Raw genomic sequence first — 19,226 nt, 5'->3', positions numbered from 1 at the left:
GTTGGTAGCCACCTGGGACAAAAATGAAACCATCAGAGAAAATAGCCAAACTAACAAATGGAAAGAGATATCCTAATTGATAATAACTTAAGAATCCAGTTACAGTTCTTGCAGAAGTATCGCCCCTCTACCCACCCTTAAGTTAGTTATATGTTGGGTTGTAAATCTAGCCAATATAACAGTGTTCTTATTCTACAATGAACCTGAATAAGTAAGTCACTCTTCAGTACTTCTTAAAATGTGCTAGGTGCTACTGAGGTTTTCAAAACATCTTAAAACAATGGAATTTTGTTTCCTCTTTAAACAAAATCTGTTTGATGTAAAAAAATAAAAATGACTTTAATCATTTGAATGTATTAAGATCAAATACACAATACTAATTTATATCCATAATCAAAAGGAACAACAGTTATTTAAACCTCACTTTACGATCAGAACTGAATGCTACTATATTACTAAAAATGTACTTTGTAAGAGCAAATATAAGGTATTTACTTATTATGATTTAATGAGAACAATGATGTATTTTGATAAATTTGAGACTAGAACAATGATGTATTTTGATAAATTTGAGACTAACAGAAAAAGCTGAAAGCTCTTAGGCTTCAATTTATTGAACTCAATTCATTTCCAGGTAATTCTGAAAACAAAAGAATAGAGTAAAATGTAAAAGAGTAAAATGTTTTTCACATCTCCTTAACCTGTGAGATTACTTAATATAGAAGAAAAATTAACTTCTGTGCAAAAAAAAACTGATAGCACAAGATGTTTTTTGTTGTTGTTATTGTTTGTTTTTTGTGCTTGTCCTGAGGCTTGCACTCAGGGCCTGAACACTGTCTATGAGCTTTTTGTGCTCAAGGCTAGTACTCTAGCACTTGAACCACTTCTGGCTTTTTTGGTAGTTAACTGGAGATAAGAGTCTTACTCACATACTCTCTTGCCTGGGCTACTCAGCATCCTGAGTAGGAGGAGCCATCGGCACCTGGCATTGCACAAGGTTTTTAAATTGCTCGCCAATTGGTTAAAATATAGTACATAATAAGTCAGGCATTCTTGTTGTGTGCTTTGAATTTTAATATCTGTAATTCATTAAAAGTTAAATCAGCTGGGCACCAGGGGCTCATGCCTATATTCCTACTCAGAAGGCTAAGTTCTGAGGATCACTGTTCAAAGCCAGTCTAGGTAGAAAAGTCTATAAACTCCTATCTCCAATTAAGCACCAAAAAAGCTGAAAATGAAGCTATAGCTCAAGTGGTAAAGCATTAGCCTTGAGCAAAAAAAGCTCACAGACAATGCCTAAGCTCTGAGTTCAAGCCCCAGGACCAGCACCAAAAAAAAAAAAAAAAGTTAAATCAGAATCAAATGTTTATAAAATCTCATTAGTGCCTTTACAAATTTCAAATAAAATTTCTCGTCTTTTCAAAGTATTTCTTAATCTGACTCATAAGACTACCTATTTAAAAAATTACAAAGAAATTTGTATATCAAATTCTAGCTTAGCTTAAATAAGTCTGCTTTAAAGGAAAGAAAATTTTTATTGTCAATTACTGTTCACAAAGTTATAGAGGTGTGAACAAGGATAAAAATGTAAGACTATTATAGTAATATAACAATCTTTTGGAGAACCACTTGATAAAGTAGATGCCAAAAAGCACTATAAAGCATTGCTTACTTAGGGGGTGTCTGCTTTAAGATAGAAATTGCAACCTCAAGAAGCTAAAAGTCTAGTGGAAGATACAGATTTACCATTGAACAAGAGGGCCTCCTCAGTACCAGTAGCCACTGTGCAAGCATCAGGGGCTAAGTATACATGATCTGGTTTTTAGTAGGTTGTAGGATTTGAACTTTGGGTCTGGGAGCTGTCTCTGAGCTTTTACACTCAAAGCTAGCACTCTACCACTTTGAACCACAGCTTCACTTCCAGTTTTCTAGTGGTTAATTGGGGATAAGAGTCTCATGGACTTTCCTGCCCAAGCTGGCTTTGAACTGCGATCCTCAGATCTCAGCCTCTTGAATAGCTAAGATATAGGCATGAGCCACTGGTACCCAGCCTAAAATATCTTTAACCTAAGAGCAGTAGGTAACTAATGAAGAGTTTGAAAAACAGTCAAACAAAAACTGTATGGTCAATTAACATCTTTGAAAGATCACTGGCTACTATGTGATAGTCACTGTAAATTAGAGAAAGCAAGCCCAAAAATAAAGAAATAAGACAGGACAATGACAAATAACAGGAAAGCAAAACAAACTGAAGTATGGGAAAACAAAAGTTCCAGAGAGGTAATGTTACCCATCAATCTTAAAAGACAAGCAATAGGCCTTTAAGACCATATGAAAGACATGTTTTGGAAACTTCAAGAGGTTCTTCAGAGTAAATTTTGAATGAAAAGAATCTAAACTCAAATGACAGATTAAGCAAATGATTATAAAGGATATTTTATAACATAGTAAACAAGTATCTCCCAAGACATCGAGGAATATTTTTATGCAGGGTGTTTATATGATTAGACTTACACTTCCAGAGACATTAGCCTAAAGAAGTCTAACCATTCAAACAAGAATATATCTTACCAATAGGTACAATATCTAAAAGTCTTAATCTAATAACTTACGCAGACAACCAAGTATGGTCCAAACAGACATGGTCTGAGCTTTTGAAACCAAGCAAATTGCTAGAGGAATGGCTCAAGTAATAGAATACCTACCTGCTAGAAGGCATGAAACCCTGAGTTCCATAAGGAGTACCAAAAAACCAACTATACCAACTTAAAGCCACACTACAGTTGACATGGCTACTAAAAGGGTAGGGGGAGTTAAAAAAAGAAATCCCTGTAGATACAAACTTAAAAATGTAACAATAGAAGGATAGTCAAGAAAAAAAATAGCTAAGAAAACAAAGTAATAACAAACATTGAAAGTTAGAATTTTTTCATTTGCTACTTATTACAATGTATAATAGTTTTATAGATTATAGTTCCTTACAAGCAGTTCCAACATCAAATTAAATTCAATGCACAACACTTACGAACACAACCAAAGACTAGAATAGGAAAAATAAACAATTGAAACTAACTTTTGCTGGCTTTCTCTTGCTTAAAAGCTCTCACTAACTGGCTGGTCCTTAAAACATACCAACTAAACCAGGGTGAAATGTGGTAGAAGAGTACTTGCTACACCTCAAAGGTTCCTGATTAATAATTCAAACAGAAGAATCCAAATGCATTTAACAAAATAATCCTACCTTTCCAGGGTCATCCTTGGATCGAGGCACTTTAAGGAAACATTTGTTCAGTGACAGATTATGTCGAATGGAATTCTGAAATTAAAGAAGAAAATTCATTGGATGAATGGAATAAAAAAGTAAACTTTGAGAACAGAACCAGAAACCTAAATATTTCTATGCATCAGAATATAACAACAAATGGAATAAACATTTTGAATGATCTTCAAATTAAACCTGATTTTCCAATTATGCATGCTGAAAAGGGAAGTTATTAGACAAGACAATTTCTAGTGAATTCCACAATAATGTAGCATATTTTCACTATTTAAGACGCTTTATTGATGCAGGAAGAGGCCTGATAATAACATTAAATATTGAAGGACAAATACAAAAATGTACACAGATTATGGCTTTAATTTATTCTTGGAAACAAATCAAAACACAAAATGTTTTAAGTGAAATTTTAGGTGATGACTATTTTCTTTTTTTTTTTTTTTGTCGGTCGTGGGGCTTGAACTCTGGGCCTGGGCGCTGTCCCTCAGCTCTTCAGCTCAAGGCGAGCGCTCTACCACTTGAACTACAGCGCCACATCCGGTTTTCTGGTGGTTTATTGGAGATAGGAGTCTCGCGGTCTTTCCTGCCCGGGCTGGCTTTGAACCGGATCCTCAGATCTCAGCCTCCTGAGTAGCTAGGATTACAGGCGTGAGCCACCAGCGCCCGGCTATTTTCTTTTTTTTGAACTGTGGACCTGGGCACTGTCCCTGAGCATCTTTTGTTCAAGGCTAGCATTTACCACTTGAGCCACAGCACTACCACCTGCTTTTTCTTTGATTAATTGTAGATAAGAGACTTTCCTGCCTGGGTTGCCTTCAAACTGCAATCCTCAGATCTCAACTTCCTGAGCAGCCAGGGTGGGCCACTAGCGCCAAGTTGCCTATTTTTTCTTTTTGCTTTCCTACAAGGTCTAGACAGCTTATAGATCGTATTTAACCACTTTTTAGTCCCTTTTTTGGGGGGGTAGGGGGATCTGGTCATGGGGCCTGAACTCTGGGCCTGGGCACTGTCCCTCAGCTCTTTAGCTCCAGGCTAGCGCTCTACCACTTGAGCCACAGCGCCACTTCCGGCTTTTTTCTTTTTGCTTATGTGCTGAGGAATCAAACCCAGGGCCTCAGGCATGCAAGGCAAGCACTCTACCACTGAGCCACCTTCCCAGCCCCTAGTCTTTTTTTTTTTAATGGTAAGGGTTGGATATAATTCAATGGGCAAGTACTTGCTTAATATGCTCTTGAGGTCCTGGGTTCAATCTAAACTAAGACCAAAAAATGTACACAGATGTGCAACAAGACTTTAAAATAAAACATTACAGATCACTGAAAAACAATATATGTGTTATTTAATACATATATAATTAATGTTATTATATGATACATATATAATTATATATAACACACATATAGTTCAAGTCCTAGAAAGAAAATGAGGCAGAAGGAAAACTTCACAAATTAACAGTCAAAAAATTTCCAAAAATAACACAAGATACCACCCTACATACCAAGCACAGTGAATTAAAAATTTATCACTCAAGGGCTGGAAGTTATAAGTACTTGCTTTACTTCCTCAGCAAATCCCTTCAAAAAAAAAAACTATATGCATTCCTATATGCATTGTAGTTAAAATGACAAAAACATAAACAACACCTTAAAAGTAGCCAGAAAGGAAACAAAGATTATAAGATTATGTATAGAAGAATAAAGAATTATAGTGGATGTTTTCAAAATTATGTAAGCCAGAAAACAACTGAGTGATATTTCAAGATACTCAAAGTGGGAGAGGAGGTGAAGGTCAACTATAAATGCAGTGAAAATACCTCTCACAAAGCAAGATAAAAAGTCAGGAGTGCTAAGATCCCAGCACTGAGGCCATACTGGGGGGGAAGAGGGGATAGACTTCCAGATAAAAGCTCAAAGAATTTATTTTCTTTAGTCCTAACTAGCTAACATTATCATGAAAGTTCATCAGGTTGAAGAGTACCAGAAATGATAAAAATAAAGGTGCATTTAAAATTTATTTTCTTACTTGTAAAATTCTTCAAAGACTAAAGAAAATGCAATGATTTATTATAGGGTTTATAAAATATGTAAAACATGTGACAACAACACAAAGAATGGAGCAAAGGAACTGGAAGGATAATTTATAAAGGTCTTACACAACCATAAAATAGCTTAATACTATATAAAAGTAGAATGTAGTAAGTTAAAGATGTTGCAATGAATGGAATGTTTGTGTCCCCTCAAAATTCTTGTGTTGACAGCCAGGCACTGACTGCTCACACCTATAATCCTAGCTATTCAAGAGGCTGAAATCTGAAGCCAGCCTGGGCAGGAAAGTCTGTGAGTGGAGCTGTAGCTCAAAGTGGCAGCCTGGTGCTGAAAAAGTCAGGGACAGTGCCTAGGCACTAAGTTCAAGACCCATGATCAACAAAAAATAAAAATAAAAATTGTGTTGAAACTTAATTCCAATGAAAAGGATTATTAACACTTAGAAAAGAAATTCTAGGAAAACTCACTTGCCCCTTCTACTATGTGAGATTATACCAAGATGACAGCCATCTATGAACCTTCACTAAGACTAGTACAACAGCTTCCAGACACCAAATCTGCCAATAACGTCATCTAGGAATTCCCAAATTCTAGAAATGTAACAAATGTTTATTGGTCATACATTACCAAGTCTGTTTTTTTTTAAAGCTTTAGCAGCCTAAACATACTGTGATAAATATAGGAAACTTACAGCAATCACTAAAAATAATTTAAGGGTTGAAGACATGGTTCAAGTGATAGAGCACCTGACTAGTATGTAAAAAAGAGTTCAAACCCCAATACCTAAAAAAAAAAAAAAAAAGACCAACACTAAAAATAATTTTAAAAGACATACACTACTAAAATAAATGTGGAATAAAATATAATAGTCATATACTGGAACCAAATCTAAAAGAAACAATCTCTACTCTAAAAAGCTTAAATGTTGTAAATTTTTAGGTTTCTAACCCTGTGTTCTTTTTTCATTTCCCTATATGCTGCGGTATCTGCTACCTAGTTGATCACATTTATAGCCATGACTTCAGTGATCATTCATGACACTTAAATACAATACAGACATTACTTCTGGGTACTAACATATATTTCAACTGTCAATTGGACATCTCCAGAAGCACTTCAAATTCAACATGTCTGAAACTAAACTCAATCTTTATATCCAACCTGTGAGATTTTCCCTTCTCAGTTTAAAGACCGTATTGGTCAGAAATAGTTGCTCACAAAATTTTAACTACTCAGAAGGCAGAGATAGGAGACTAGTGATTTGAGGCCAAGAACACGGTTTGAAGCAAGCCTGTTTCAAGAAGCAAGCCATACATACCTATGCTACTTGGAAGGTAAAAGTAGGAGGATCATAGTCTGAGGCCAACCCAGGACCAAAGTATAAGGCTCAATTTGGAAAAATAAATTTAAAACAAGTTATAAGGGTATGGCTCAAGTGGTAGGGTAATTCTAGAGGCCAAATTCAAACCCCAATACCACTACAAATTAATTCATTTACTAATCAAATGATTTTTTTAAACTGCTTCAATCAGAAACCTTTGCCTTTATCCTTACTTCACCATCTAAAACAAATCTATCATCGTCTTGTTTTTTTTTTTTAATTTTACTTTCTTGTAAAGATGCTGTACCGAGAGGTTACAGTTACATCAGTAAAGTAGTAAGTACATTTCTTATGGAGCATTGTACCCCCTCCTTTGTTATTCCCCTACTAACTCTTTCCTCCCCACTTCCCCTCTCCCCCCCACACACAAAGTTGTAAAGTTCATTTCAACATAATGTCTTCTTTTTTTTTTGGGGGGGGGAGTCCGGTCATGGGGCCTGGGCACTGTCCCTCAGCACTTCAGCTCAAGGCTAGCGCTCTACCAGTTGAGCCACACCGCCACTTCCGGCTTTTTTCTTTTTGCTTATGTTGTGCTGGGGAATCGAACCCAGGGCCTCATGCATGCAAGGCAAGCGCTTTACCACTGAGCCACCTTCCCAGCCCCCAACATAATGTCTTATGAATATCATTGTTGCAATGTATCATCTTGTGTCCTTGTTTCAGCATTTTGTTATTCCCCTCCCTCTCCCCAAATTAGATATATGTATATACAAGATGCATGGTACCAAAATCAAATACAGTGACATAGGAGGAAGAACATACAAAAGAAACAAAAAAATCACATAATACTTTAAAAACAACAACAAAGAAAACCTCTTATATCCATACTTTGGGGTTCATTTTGCTTAGGATCATCTTATATGATCATAGATATGATCATATAAGATGATCCTAAGCAAAATGAACCTATCCAAATACATAGATAGCTTTTGAATTTTTCTGCTCATCTGATAAGATTATCCTAAACATATACTAATTACTGCAAATAAAGGAAACCATGGGACCTCTATTTCTTTGGGTCTGGCTTATTTCACTTACATGACTTTTTCCAAGTCGTTCCATTTTCTAACAATTGGGTAGGTGTCATTCTGGTGGAAGCACAGAATTCCACTGTGTATATGTATGTATGTATGTATGTATGTATGTATGTATGTATATGTGTGTATATGTATGTATATATATATATATATATATGCATGCCACATTTTCTTCTTACTGAGGGGCATCTGGGCTGGTTCCATATCTTAGCTATGGTGAATAATGCTGAGATAAACATAGTTGTGTTATAGCTTTAGTATGGCCTTGTTTGTGATCATTGGAGTAAATGCCCAGAACTGAGATGTCTTGTTAATTCTTCCTTATATCTACCTACTTCACTCCATCTTATGTTATGTTACTATCTCATTAAAACTAATATAACAGCTTCCTAATTCATGCTCCCTTTCTTCTTTTCTAAGAACCCCTCTTGCTTACTGTTCTCTTCGATCCTCGAAAGATATTTAAGCCAGGTGCCAGGGGCTCACACCTGTAATCCTAGCTATTCAGGAAGCTGAGATGTAAAGATCAAGTTTCAAAGCTAGTCTGGACAGGAGAGTCTAAGACCCTTATTTCCAATTAATTACCAAAAAAACTGGAAGTAGAACTGTGACTCATGTAGTGGAGTGATAGCCTCTAGACCAGTACTCACACAAACAAAAAGCATATTTAGAAAATAAAAACACTCACAGAAATGGGAAAGCCTGGACATATATACTCCTCACAAAAAAATTGCTTAAGACTATACAACTTAGGTAGTATCTATCTTCTATGAGCCCAGGAAGTCAGGGGTATACAGGTCAGAATGATCCCTGTCAGTCTTAAGAAAAATGGCTCTAGTTAAATAATCAAGGCATGTTGGTTGACACTGATCCCAAAAGTAGCCTCTCAAAGACTTGTGATATATTTTAATGAAAATTCCTAAGCTATTTTCTGAGTAACTAGTTCAAAATCTCTGGAATTGTGATATAAGAATCCAAATTTTAAAATCATTTATTTTTTTAACTTGAATTTAAAGTGGTACCGCCAATCCAATCAATTACAACCTGAACCTTCTCCCACTGTGACTGTCCTAATAGCTTCCTTCCCCTGCCCAAATACCTCAACCCATCAACCTATGTATTCATTTGTTCTACCCTACCCAGGCATATAAATTTTCAGAACTACTCCCAACATCTTAACTTCTCTCCTATTCTTGGAGCTACTGGAGATAGAGAAGGCCTCTAGTGAAGTACTACTACCAAACACAGATCTACTAAATAATTAAGCTTCATAATTTCCCTTCTTTTTGACCTTAGAATACACACGAATAGTCAGAGTGTCATGGTCAAAGGTTTTTTTCCTGTTATTAATTTGGTATGATGTTAGGTTTAAAAAAAAAAAAAACTTCATTTTTAGGGTTTCCTTTTCTCATCTCTTTTAATTTTTTGTAATTCATAAAACATTTAAAAGGTGATGGGGTGGACTGGGAAGGTGGCTTAGTGGTAGAGTGCTCGTCTAGCATGCATGAAGCCCTGGGTTTGATTCCTCAGTATACCACATAAACACAAAAAGCCAGAAGTAGCGTTGTGGCTCAAGTAGTACAGTGCTAGACTTGAGCAAAAGACAATGAGGAACAGTGCCCAGTCCCTGAGTTCAAGCCCCAGTAGTGACCAAAAAAAAAAAAAAAGAGGTGATGGGGCAAATGCATGATCCTCTCAGGAGATTGAGGCAGGAAGATAATGAATTCAAGACCAGCTTGGATTACACAGCAAGACCTTGTCCCACAAGCAAAGAATCAAAAACTACTTGATGCTAGGTGCTGTAATCATGCCTGTAATCCTAGCTATTCAGGAGGCTGAGATCTTAGGATCACAGTTGGAAGCCAACCCCAGGCAGCAAAGTCCCAATTAATCACTCAAACCTGAGAAGTGGCACTGTGGTTCAAGTGGTAGAGCACTAACCTTGAGCAGAAGAAGCTCAGGGACAGTGCCCAGGCCCTGGGTTCAAGCCTCACAACCAATAAAAACAATAAAACAAACTACTAAAACTATATAAAAAGATACACTTAAAATCTTATTCTCTTCTACATCCCTTTCATTTCAGTTCCATCCATTTCTAGTTCATATTTCTTTCTGAGGATCTTTTGGTTCTAAAAGCAACATTATCCTGTACCACCTATCATCATTTTCCCCTCCTACACTTCTCTGTCTTTAGATCTAAATCATTTATTTTCAGTTGAAAGTGTATCACTACTTCTAGCAATTTCAAAGAATGATTAGGACTAAATCCCAACAAGTATCATCAGACTAGATTTGTTGCTCTCAGGCAGATTTATAATTCATTGGAAACTGAGGTCAGACAGGTTAATGAGGAACATAATCAAACTTTATGTGGTATTTAAAATTTGGACAAAATTCTTCAGTTGGGCAATCATGTATTCATTCACAGGATCATCCCAACTCTCTACTTGCAATACCTATGACTTTCTTAATTTTAAAATATTCCTCTAACTCATACTCCTCTTCAAAATATAGCTCAATTACCACTTCCATCAATAGCTTCCTAATGATTCCTTTTATTCTAATAGGACTTGGCTGATGTACCAGTTAGCACTAATCCAAAAGTAGCCTCTCATATTCCCCACCAACTCTTAACTATAATCATACCCTAATATTTTATAATAGGTCACATACGTAGTATGTTCATGACTTAGTTCAGAGTAGATATGCACAGTTACTCAACTATTTGTATAACAGTACTACTCCACATTTCTCTGTTAAAGTTTTTTATATAGGCACATAATTACTTGTTTGTATCTATTATTTTCATCTAATAAGGGTAAGTTCCCTTAGGACAATGTGCCAAGCCTATCAGTTTTGCCAAAGCCTACCACAATGTTTCACAAAGGTAGATGGTAAACATTAATCAGTGAGTGGACATAAAATTATCTGGGGAAAAAAGGTTCCAAATTAGTCGTCCATAGGCTGAACACAGACAACTGACATATCAACACTGCAAAATATTTAAGAAACTTAGAATTGGTAACATTTAAAAATTGGAAAATTTCACTGAGCGCTAGTGGCTCACACCCATAATCCTGGTTCCTCAGGAGTTAAGATCTAAAGATCATCGATCCTGGGTGGGAAGATCCTGGGTGGGAAGGTCCATGAGACTTTTATCTCTAATTAGCCACCAAAAAGCCACAATGGAAGTGTGGTTCAAGTGGAAGAGAGCTAACCTTGATCAGAAAAGTTCAACGACACTACCCAGGCCCCAAATTCAAGCCCAAGGACTGACAGACTGATAGACAGACAGGCAGGCACACATGCACGCGTGCACATGCATGCACACACACACATACATACATATGCACACATACATACACACACACAGGAAAATTTCAAAAAAAATCCAGATTATCACTTTCTTTGGAGAACTAGAAAATAGCTATTCTTTTTACATAAGATGTGCACTCTTCAGTTTGGTACCCTGCTTACTTATCTACTATTACCTGTCTGGTACATATAGGCATCTAAGTTTATAACAGTTGATAAAATACCCACAAATTCCTGGTGGCCACTCTCTATGTTTTCTAATGCCAAACAGATTTACCCAAATCTCCAAGCTCCCTCATCTACACCTGGACAGAAGACATCTTCAATGCAAAGTTTCACTGTTTAGGTAAATCACTGCTACTTGCTTTGATGTATGCTTTGATTCTTGGGTCAAATTTTATAATGTATTTCTCCACTGAAATACTATGTTAGAGTAGACTCTCATTCAAAGGATATTATTAGCAATCAACTCTCAGTAATGAAAGAGGGAACTCATCTTAACAAGTTCAATAGATGTTTATGTCATGTTTGCAAAATTATAAACCCTGTATACTAGTTAAGGTTATATGTACTGATATCTCCAAATCTAGCAATTCTAGCACCAAATCCATTTTTTTCAGGTTTTCCCCCAAAGATTTCTTTATTGATATTAAGTAACTATATTAATTTCACAGTACTGTGGCATAGTTATAAATAGCAACAGTTACAAACACATTTTAACCTTCACAATAATAATCACCATCATTCTAATCTATAAAACTTATGAACTCTATGAGCATTAACAATATAACCATTTCTTCCAGACTGGGTGATAAGTACATTTCTATCATTTTCTAGTACCAAATCTTGGCTATACCATTCTCTAGCCGAAGAGACTTTAGAAACTTAACCTCTCTAAGCCTCAGTTTTCTTATCTTTAAAACATGGACAATGATGATCTACTTAATATGGCTGCTGTGTGGCTTAAGGAGACAATGGCATAAAAAGCACTTAGAATAGTGTTTGATACACTTAAAGCAGAAAAAGTACCATCTGAGTGTGTACAAAAGCAAAAACTAATAAAACAAGATTTGTGAACAAAATATGAAATTTGAATACACAGCTATTAATAATAAATGAGGAAACAAAAAGCACTGTATGCTATAGCATGGAAGACACAAAAATACAAAGTGGTCCTTTTTCCCTTAACATCTGATTATCTGTCATGATGCAAGGTATATCACTGATTTATAACCCATCAGCAAATATCTTTAATAAATTTAGTCAAATGCTAAGACAAAGATTGAAGTGAGAAGGCCTAGGAAAGATTTAAAGTCTCATCTGATAAATAACTAAAAACAACTAAAAATCCCTACAAAACCCCTTTCTTCCTCCCCACTTGGATGCACATACCCCACAACCCTTAACTAGATAATTTCTATGTAAGAAAATAAATAAGAAGGCACCAGAGGGTCATACCTGTAATCCTAACTATTCAGCAAGACTTCATGTCCAATAAACCAGCAAAATGTCAGTCTACCAGAGGTGGGTCAAGTTAGTAGAATACCAACTGTGAGCAAAAAGTTGGAGCACAAGAACCTGAGCTCAAGCCTTTGTATCAGCATCCAAAAAAAAGAAAGAAAAGGAAAGAAAATGAATAAAACATGTGCAGAAACAGCACTAGCGGTTAGTAGTTAGCCTGTAATGCTAACTACTCAGAATTTTGAGATCTGAGGATCGTGGTTCAAAGCTAGCCCAAGCAGAAAGGTCTCTGAGACTCTTGTCCCCAATTAATGACCAAAAACTGTCAGAAGTGGAGCTGTGGCTCAAGTGGTAGCCAACCATGAAAGAAAGAGCCAAGCAAGAACATCAAGTCCTGAGTTCAAACCCCAGGACAGAAAAAGAACAAAGGGGAGGAAAAAAAAAGGAAAAAGAGACAAAGAAATTAAGTTAGAATATTTGTTGTATGACATAAATCAACTAATCATTAATGTAATGGTACATCAAAGGGCTCCTTAAAGCAGTGTAGACTACGAAGTAGTAGAGCGCTCACCTTGAGCAGAAAAGCTCAGGGAGGCCCAGAGTTCAAGACCCCTGACTGACCAAAAGAAAAAAAAGTGTAGACAAGAAGTAGTTGTGCATGCTTGTAATCTCAGCACTTTGGAGGCAGAAGTAGAATACAGGGCTATGTAGTAAGTTCCAAGCCAGCCTGGGCTACCCAGTGAGACTTTATCTCAAAAAAACAAACAAAAAAGTAGTTGACTTTAGGACTATAGCAAGTAAGCTAACAAGATGCCCTTGAACACTGTAAAGTGCCAAAAAGGGGGAAAAAATGCTAAAGAAATAAAAGAGCCGGGTGCCAGTGTCTCACACCTGTAATCCTAGCTACTCAGGAGGCTGAGATCTGAAGCTCACAGTTCAAAGCCAGCAGGGGCAAGAAAGTCTGTGAAACTCTTACCTCCAATAAACCACCAGAAAACTGGAAGTGGGGCTATAGCTCAAGAGGTAGAGCACTCGCCTTGAGCTGAAGAGCTGAGAGACAGTGCTCAGGTCCAGAGTTCAAGCCCCATGACTGACCAAAAAATAAATAAAGAAATAAAAGAAATAAAAGAATAGGACCAAGCTGTAAGAGCTTAACAGCCAAAGTTAGAACAATTTGGATGCCAAAGAAAACACAAAAAATAAATATCCCAAGTACATACTATTAACAAATAAATAACTGAACAAATAATGGAAGAGAAAAAATAATTCTCTTACTGAAGAATGCAGATTAATAATTGTAGAAGGAAGAGAGGAAAAAATCGTCATTAAAGAAGTTATTACCAATGAATGCTAAAACTGATGGGACAATGTTTAAGAAGCAGCAAGATATTTGGATATTTTCAAAGTATCTATCCAAAACATTTTGTTATTTACAAAGTAGAAAATGTAACTTTAGAGTGAAGAAGACTGGCAGATATCACATTAACCAAAGAATCACGATTATTCTGACATCAGGTATCCTCTAATATGCAGAAGGACATATCACTTCTTCCTCACTATTTTTGCCAAAAATGTAGCACCTCCAACTGTCAGAAAATACCACTGAGGGAAATTATATAAAATATCTGACAACTGCTCTTCAAAAGTGTCAAAAACAAGACAAAAAAGACAAGAAATGACTGAGGAAGCTTTACAAATTTGAGATTACTACATACAATATGGAATTCTGGGTTGGATCCTAGAACACAAAAGGACACAGTGGGGAAAATGATGAAATCTGAATAAAGAATAGAATTTACTCAGGAATTACCAGGATTACCTGGTCACCAGTATTGTACTAACATTAACTCCTAGGTTTTGATCTTAACTTTCCCCTCTCCACTTTTTGATGGTCCTGGGAATGAAATGCAAGACTGTAAATCCCAGACAAGTAGTCGACAACTGAGCTACATCTCCAATTCTTTTGGTTAACTGTGGTATAGTTATATAAAATGTTAACATTAGAGGAAGTTGATAAACGTATAAAATGAAATATTCTATGCTATTTTTGTATGTCTTGTATAAATCTAAAAGTCTTTGAAAACAAAGTTTAAATCATTAAAGATGAAGAATATGGTAATACCATACTGCTTTTTTACAGTGTCATTTACCTAAACTTTGTATATTGGTTTTTAAGGTATAATTATACCTTAAATTATATTAAAGCTTTAAGTTATATTAAAACTTCAGTTTCAACAGTAAACACTATTCTCATTGCTTACTATGCTAGAAAAATAATTTAAATAAAATACCTACCTTCCAACCACTGCCAGCCTCTCTATAGTATGGGAAGTTATCACAAATCCACTGGTAAATTTCACTTAAAGTCATTTTCTTTTTGGGTGAGCTATTAATTGCAAATGTAATGAGGCTGGCATAACTGTATGGAGGTTTCCCATCTTTGTGTTGCTGTACTTCTTCCTGGTCCAGGGTCGTATTTGGGTCAAGAAGTGCATTCTTCTTAGAAATTCCTGTTCCATGTGCATTTTGTGTAGCATCAGATTTTTGGATGGCTGCTCTCATGGTAAGCTGTGGTAACCAGTCCATGGATGTTAGGCTGCTCTCCAGTTCAGATGTCATCCTGAAGGTAAATAGACTCCTTAGTCAATATCAAGGAAAGAACCCCTGCTTCTCAAAATAATCCAATATTCACAAATCTAGGAGTTCCAAAGTGAGGGAAAGCCTGAGTTAAATCTGGAGGAAAAAGATTGAGTATGTTAATGACCAAACCAAATATTTAAGGGATCAACATTTCCGATCTTTTTTCTTATTTTTTTCCTCTCTAAAATATAACAAACTTCTTTTAAAGTGTTCAAAATATAGAACAATATGTACACAGAAACTGCTGTTGATATCAGTCTTTTTAAAAAGCAATACCTGCCACTTTAACAAGGTATAGTATCTTGGTATGAAAACTCAACCTGCAGTTCAGCTTACTCATCAAAACCTAAACCCTTAAAATTTGAAACTGTACCTTAATTTAATTTACACACATTTTAGGGAAGTTTTACAAACAAAGTACTATCAAAAATAAGGTGAAGGCAAAAACGAAAATAGTAAGATGAAGGCAAGAGCTTGTATGTATTGAAAAATACATACAAGAATTTGCATGCAAAGGAAAAACTGAGCAGGTAAGAGATAGGTAGAGTAAAGCAGGATTAACAAGAACAGCAGGAAATAAACTAGCTGGGAAAGCTGACCAGAAAGAGGAATGCAAAGACAAGGACAGTGACAAGCAAAACCAAAGGAGCCTAAGCAGTACCAGGCAGTTATTTTTCATAAACAAGCCAAGGAAGCAGCTTATAAAAACTTAAGAGTACAATCTATAAGACTAAAAGAAAAGTAACTTTAAAAGCTCAGGCCTAGGCAAATGTCCAATGAGTTACCTAATGTATTTATCTCTAAGGTAAAAAAGATCCAGGCCATTACCACTCAAAAAAAAAAAAAAAAAAAAAAAGAAAGACAAAACTTTCCAAGCTAACACACATTCTAGAAAAGCAAAGATCCTGGTCTAAGAATTAAAGTGAGAATGTAGAATGTAGAAAGGAAGCCTGACACCTAACAGTGAAATTATTAACGTTAAGGCAGAGAATACAAACCCTGCTACTCAGGGATCAAAAAAGAAATGGTGGCCTCATGCTGGCAGCTCATGGCTATTATCCTAGCTACTCAGGAAGCTGAGATCTAAGGATCGCAGTTTAAAGCCAGCCCGAGCAGGAAAGTCTGTGAGACTCTTATCTCCAATTAACTACCAGAAAACCAGAAGTGAGACTGTGGCTCAAAGTGATAGAGCAGAAAAGCTCAGAGGCAGTGCCTAGGCCCTGAATTCAAGCCCAAGACCAACAACAGAAAGAAAAGAGAGAGAGAGAGACAAAGAGAGAAAGGGGGGAGGGAGGGGGGAGGGCAGGAGGAAGGAAGGAAATAGTGACCCTAATGATCAAGTAGAAAAAAAAAAGGGGGGGGGACTTTAGAGACATCAAAATAAAGGGAAAAAAAGCCTACTGGGGAGGCAGAAAGATCAGTCCAGGCCAGCCCAGGCAAAAACAGAGACATTATCTAAAAAATAATTAAAGCAATAGGGTAAATGAATGGTTCAAGCCTAGTAGGCATAAGGCCCTGGTACCAACAAAATGAGAGCCAAGAAAAGGAAGAAGAAAGAAGAAAGGAAAAGGAAAAGGAGGAGGAAGAGGAGGAGGAGGAAGAGGAGGAGGAGGAGGAGGAGGAGGAGGAGGAGGAGGAGGAGGAGGAGGAGGAGGAAGAGGAGGCAGAAAAGGAAAAGGAAAAGAATTTAGAGTACCTCAGTCATAAGACTGGTGTAGGGAATTGGTGGTACAGCACTAGAAAAAGGTTCCTCTAGCCAGGCGCCGGTAGTTCACACCTGTAATCCTAGCTACTCAGGAGACTGAGATCTGAGGATCACAGTTCAAAACCAGCCCGGGCAGGGAAGTCCATGAGACTCTTATCTCCAATTAACTACCAGAAAAACGAAGTGGCGCTGTGGCTCAAGTGGTAGAAGATTCAACTTGAGCTGAAGAGCTCAGTGTTAGCACCCAGGCCCAGACTTCAAACCCCATTACCAACAATAAAACAAAAAAGAAAAGAAAGAGGTTCCTCCAAAGTTTTCAAAGACAATCTGTGTGATAATTAGGTCATTGTTGTGCTTCTAATCATCAATTCTCTAGAGCAAAATTTTAAGTATAAAAATATGGCTCAATTTTAAACTCTGAAACAATGGAGTTTCACTTTGTTCACAATTTATTAAACTTTACATATTCTTGGTAGTGAAGCAGAAAGTGCCTCCAAAGTTGCTACTTGGGTTGTGGCTGCCTGCAGTGGTTTCCCATTAAGCAGGAAAACAAAAGATCACCATTAGATTTGGTCAGATCACCAGTAACTTTAGAAAGAAGTTTATTCGTGGAATGGTGATGACAGAAGTCCACTTGTATAAGGGAACAGATGGTGGCAAATTTAAAAACAGCATCGGAGGCTCTGATGAATCTGATTATGGAAATCTGGTTAAGAAATGTCAAGCCCTCATTACCTCACCTCATTCCAAAAGCTTCCTAGCTGGCCTCCTGGACACTTGATTTCTTACTATGCCTCCCTCCCTGCTAATCACCTCAAGTCCATGTATAGTACAAGAGAAATCTCTCATGTCATTCCAAAACTTTCAGTGTCTCCTTTCTTCTAGCATACTAAATCTAAACTCATTTTCCAATGCTTTGGCTTTTACTAATCTTTTATTCTTCTCTAAATTCCTAGGACAACTATAATATGGTATTTAATATATTGCTTCCTATGCAAAATGACATCATATGTCTAAGTTTTCCACCTTTTCCCCTTCCAATTCCTCCCAACACACACACACACACACACACACACACACACACACACACACACACACACACACACACACACACACACACACACACACACACACACAGCATAGTGACCATGCTAGTATTCCTGCTGCTACTTAATATCATCAAGGATACAAATTATATGAAAAATAACAGCAATTCTATAAGGAATAGGGCTTTGTATGCTGGAATGCCCTTTCCTCCTTATTCTGAGTAGCTTCTGTTTTTCCTTCAAAATTCAAACCAAACAACTTCCCCTGCCACCCAAACCCTGATCAACCCCTTCCCTCTTTCCATCCTCTATCATCTGAGATCCTGCTCCTCTAGAAGGTATAAATACCAGTCACAGGATTTATATATATATATATTCTCTTTATCATGAGACTCTTAGCTCCTTAAAAGAAGGAAATTTCTTAACTAAAGTAAGAACTATCCAATGAAGATATAGGTACATTCCTCCCCAAATGAGTAGCACCTCTTTTAAGCCAAAACACTTGTTAGTAGGGAAAAAAAAAAAAAAAACTTTTTAAAAACTAAAAGGAGCAAGTAAAAGAAAAGAATCAATACCATAGGGAAGGATACTCAGAGAATCAAAGTCCTTTATAAGTTGGGGAAAAAAAACAAACTATGACTCAGAACAGACTGACAGGTAGCATTACACAAGAGTAGAAACAGTTCTACTAGAATAGCAAAGAAAAATAAGAAGATGAAAACAAAGATAAAAAGAATGGTACCTGTATGATGTTCTTAAATCTATGATGGGATCTATTTTACTTAAAAGGATCATCAGTATATAACAATTCAAAACTAAGTCATGAAAGTGAGGTGCTCTTTATGAAACACTTTATGAAACACTCTCCATAATACAATCCCATATATGCTTTTTTGCAACTTTATCTCATTGCTTTGCACTCCCTCAGCAACCTCCCTAATTCCCAAGAAGTAGAAAAGGCTTACTTGGAAAGTTTTCAAGTTCCAACCAGGAAGGGGAATAGCAGAGATTTCTAACTGAGTAGACACCAAAGAAAATAAAAGGAGTAAGACTAGTGAAGGTAATGACATTGTGACCCAAATATTACTAAATCCTCCCACTCCATTCTTGATACTTGGCACTTCATCTACAGACTTGGCAACATATGAAAAATTGAGCAACTGAGAACTCAAAAGAAATCTTTGTAATTACCACAGTAGTGATTTTTGTAAACTTCTGATCATATCCATCACTAGTAGTCAAATATATACTACCACTATTATAGCATCTCAGCACCCCAGACCACTAGAAATAGCTAGAGCAGTGACCTGTCATCTAGT

General features: G+C 36.5%; 1 protein-coding gene across 5 annotated transcripts in view; it reads right to left on the bottom strand.

The window, feature by feature from the left end:
* The window catches only part of Foxj3 (forkhead box J3), a 100,508-nt gene that overhangs the window by 57,999 nt on the left and 23,283 nt on the right, over positions 1 to 19,226 (bottom strand). For all 5 annotated transcript variants that reach the window (XM_070017182.1, XM_070017180.1, XM_070017184.1 and 2 more), the window contains exons 3-4: positions 14,812 to 15,136; positions 3,242 to 3,316 (exon numbers count right to left, since the gene is read on the bottom strand). In XM_070017182.1, coding sequence (XP_069873283.1) covers positions 3,242 to 3,316; positions 14,812 to 15,136 — 400 coding nt within the window. The remainder of the gene's footprint in view (positions 1 to 3,241; positions 3,317 to 14,811; positions 15,137 to 19,226) is intronic.

The sequence above is a fragment of the Dipodomys merriami genome, unplaced genomic scaffold (genome assembly GCF_024711535.1).
Source record: "Dipodomys merriami isolate MVZ:Mamm:240054 unplaced genomic scaffold, mDipMer1.0.p SCAF_121, whole genome shotgun sequence".
Classification (NCBI taxonomy): domain Eukaryota; kingdom Metazoa; phylum Chordata; class Mammalia; order Rodentia; family Heteromyidae; genus Dipodomys; species Dipodomys merriami.
This window is presented reverse-complemented; position numbering and strand designations above follow the sequence as displayed.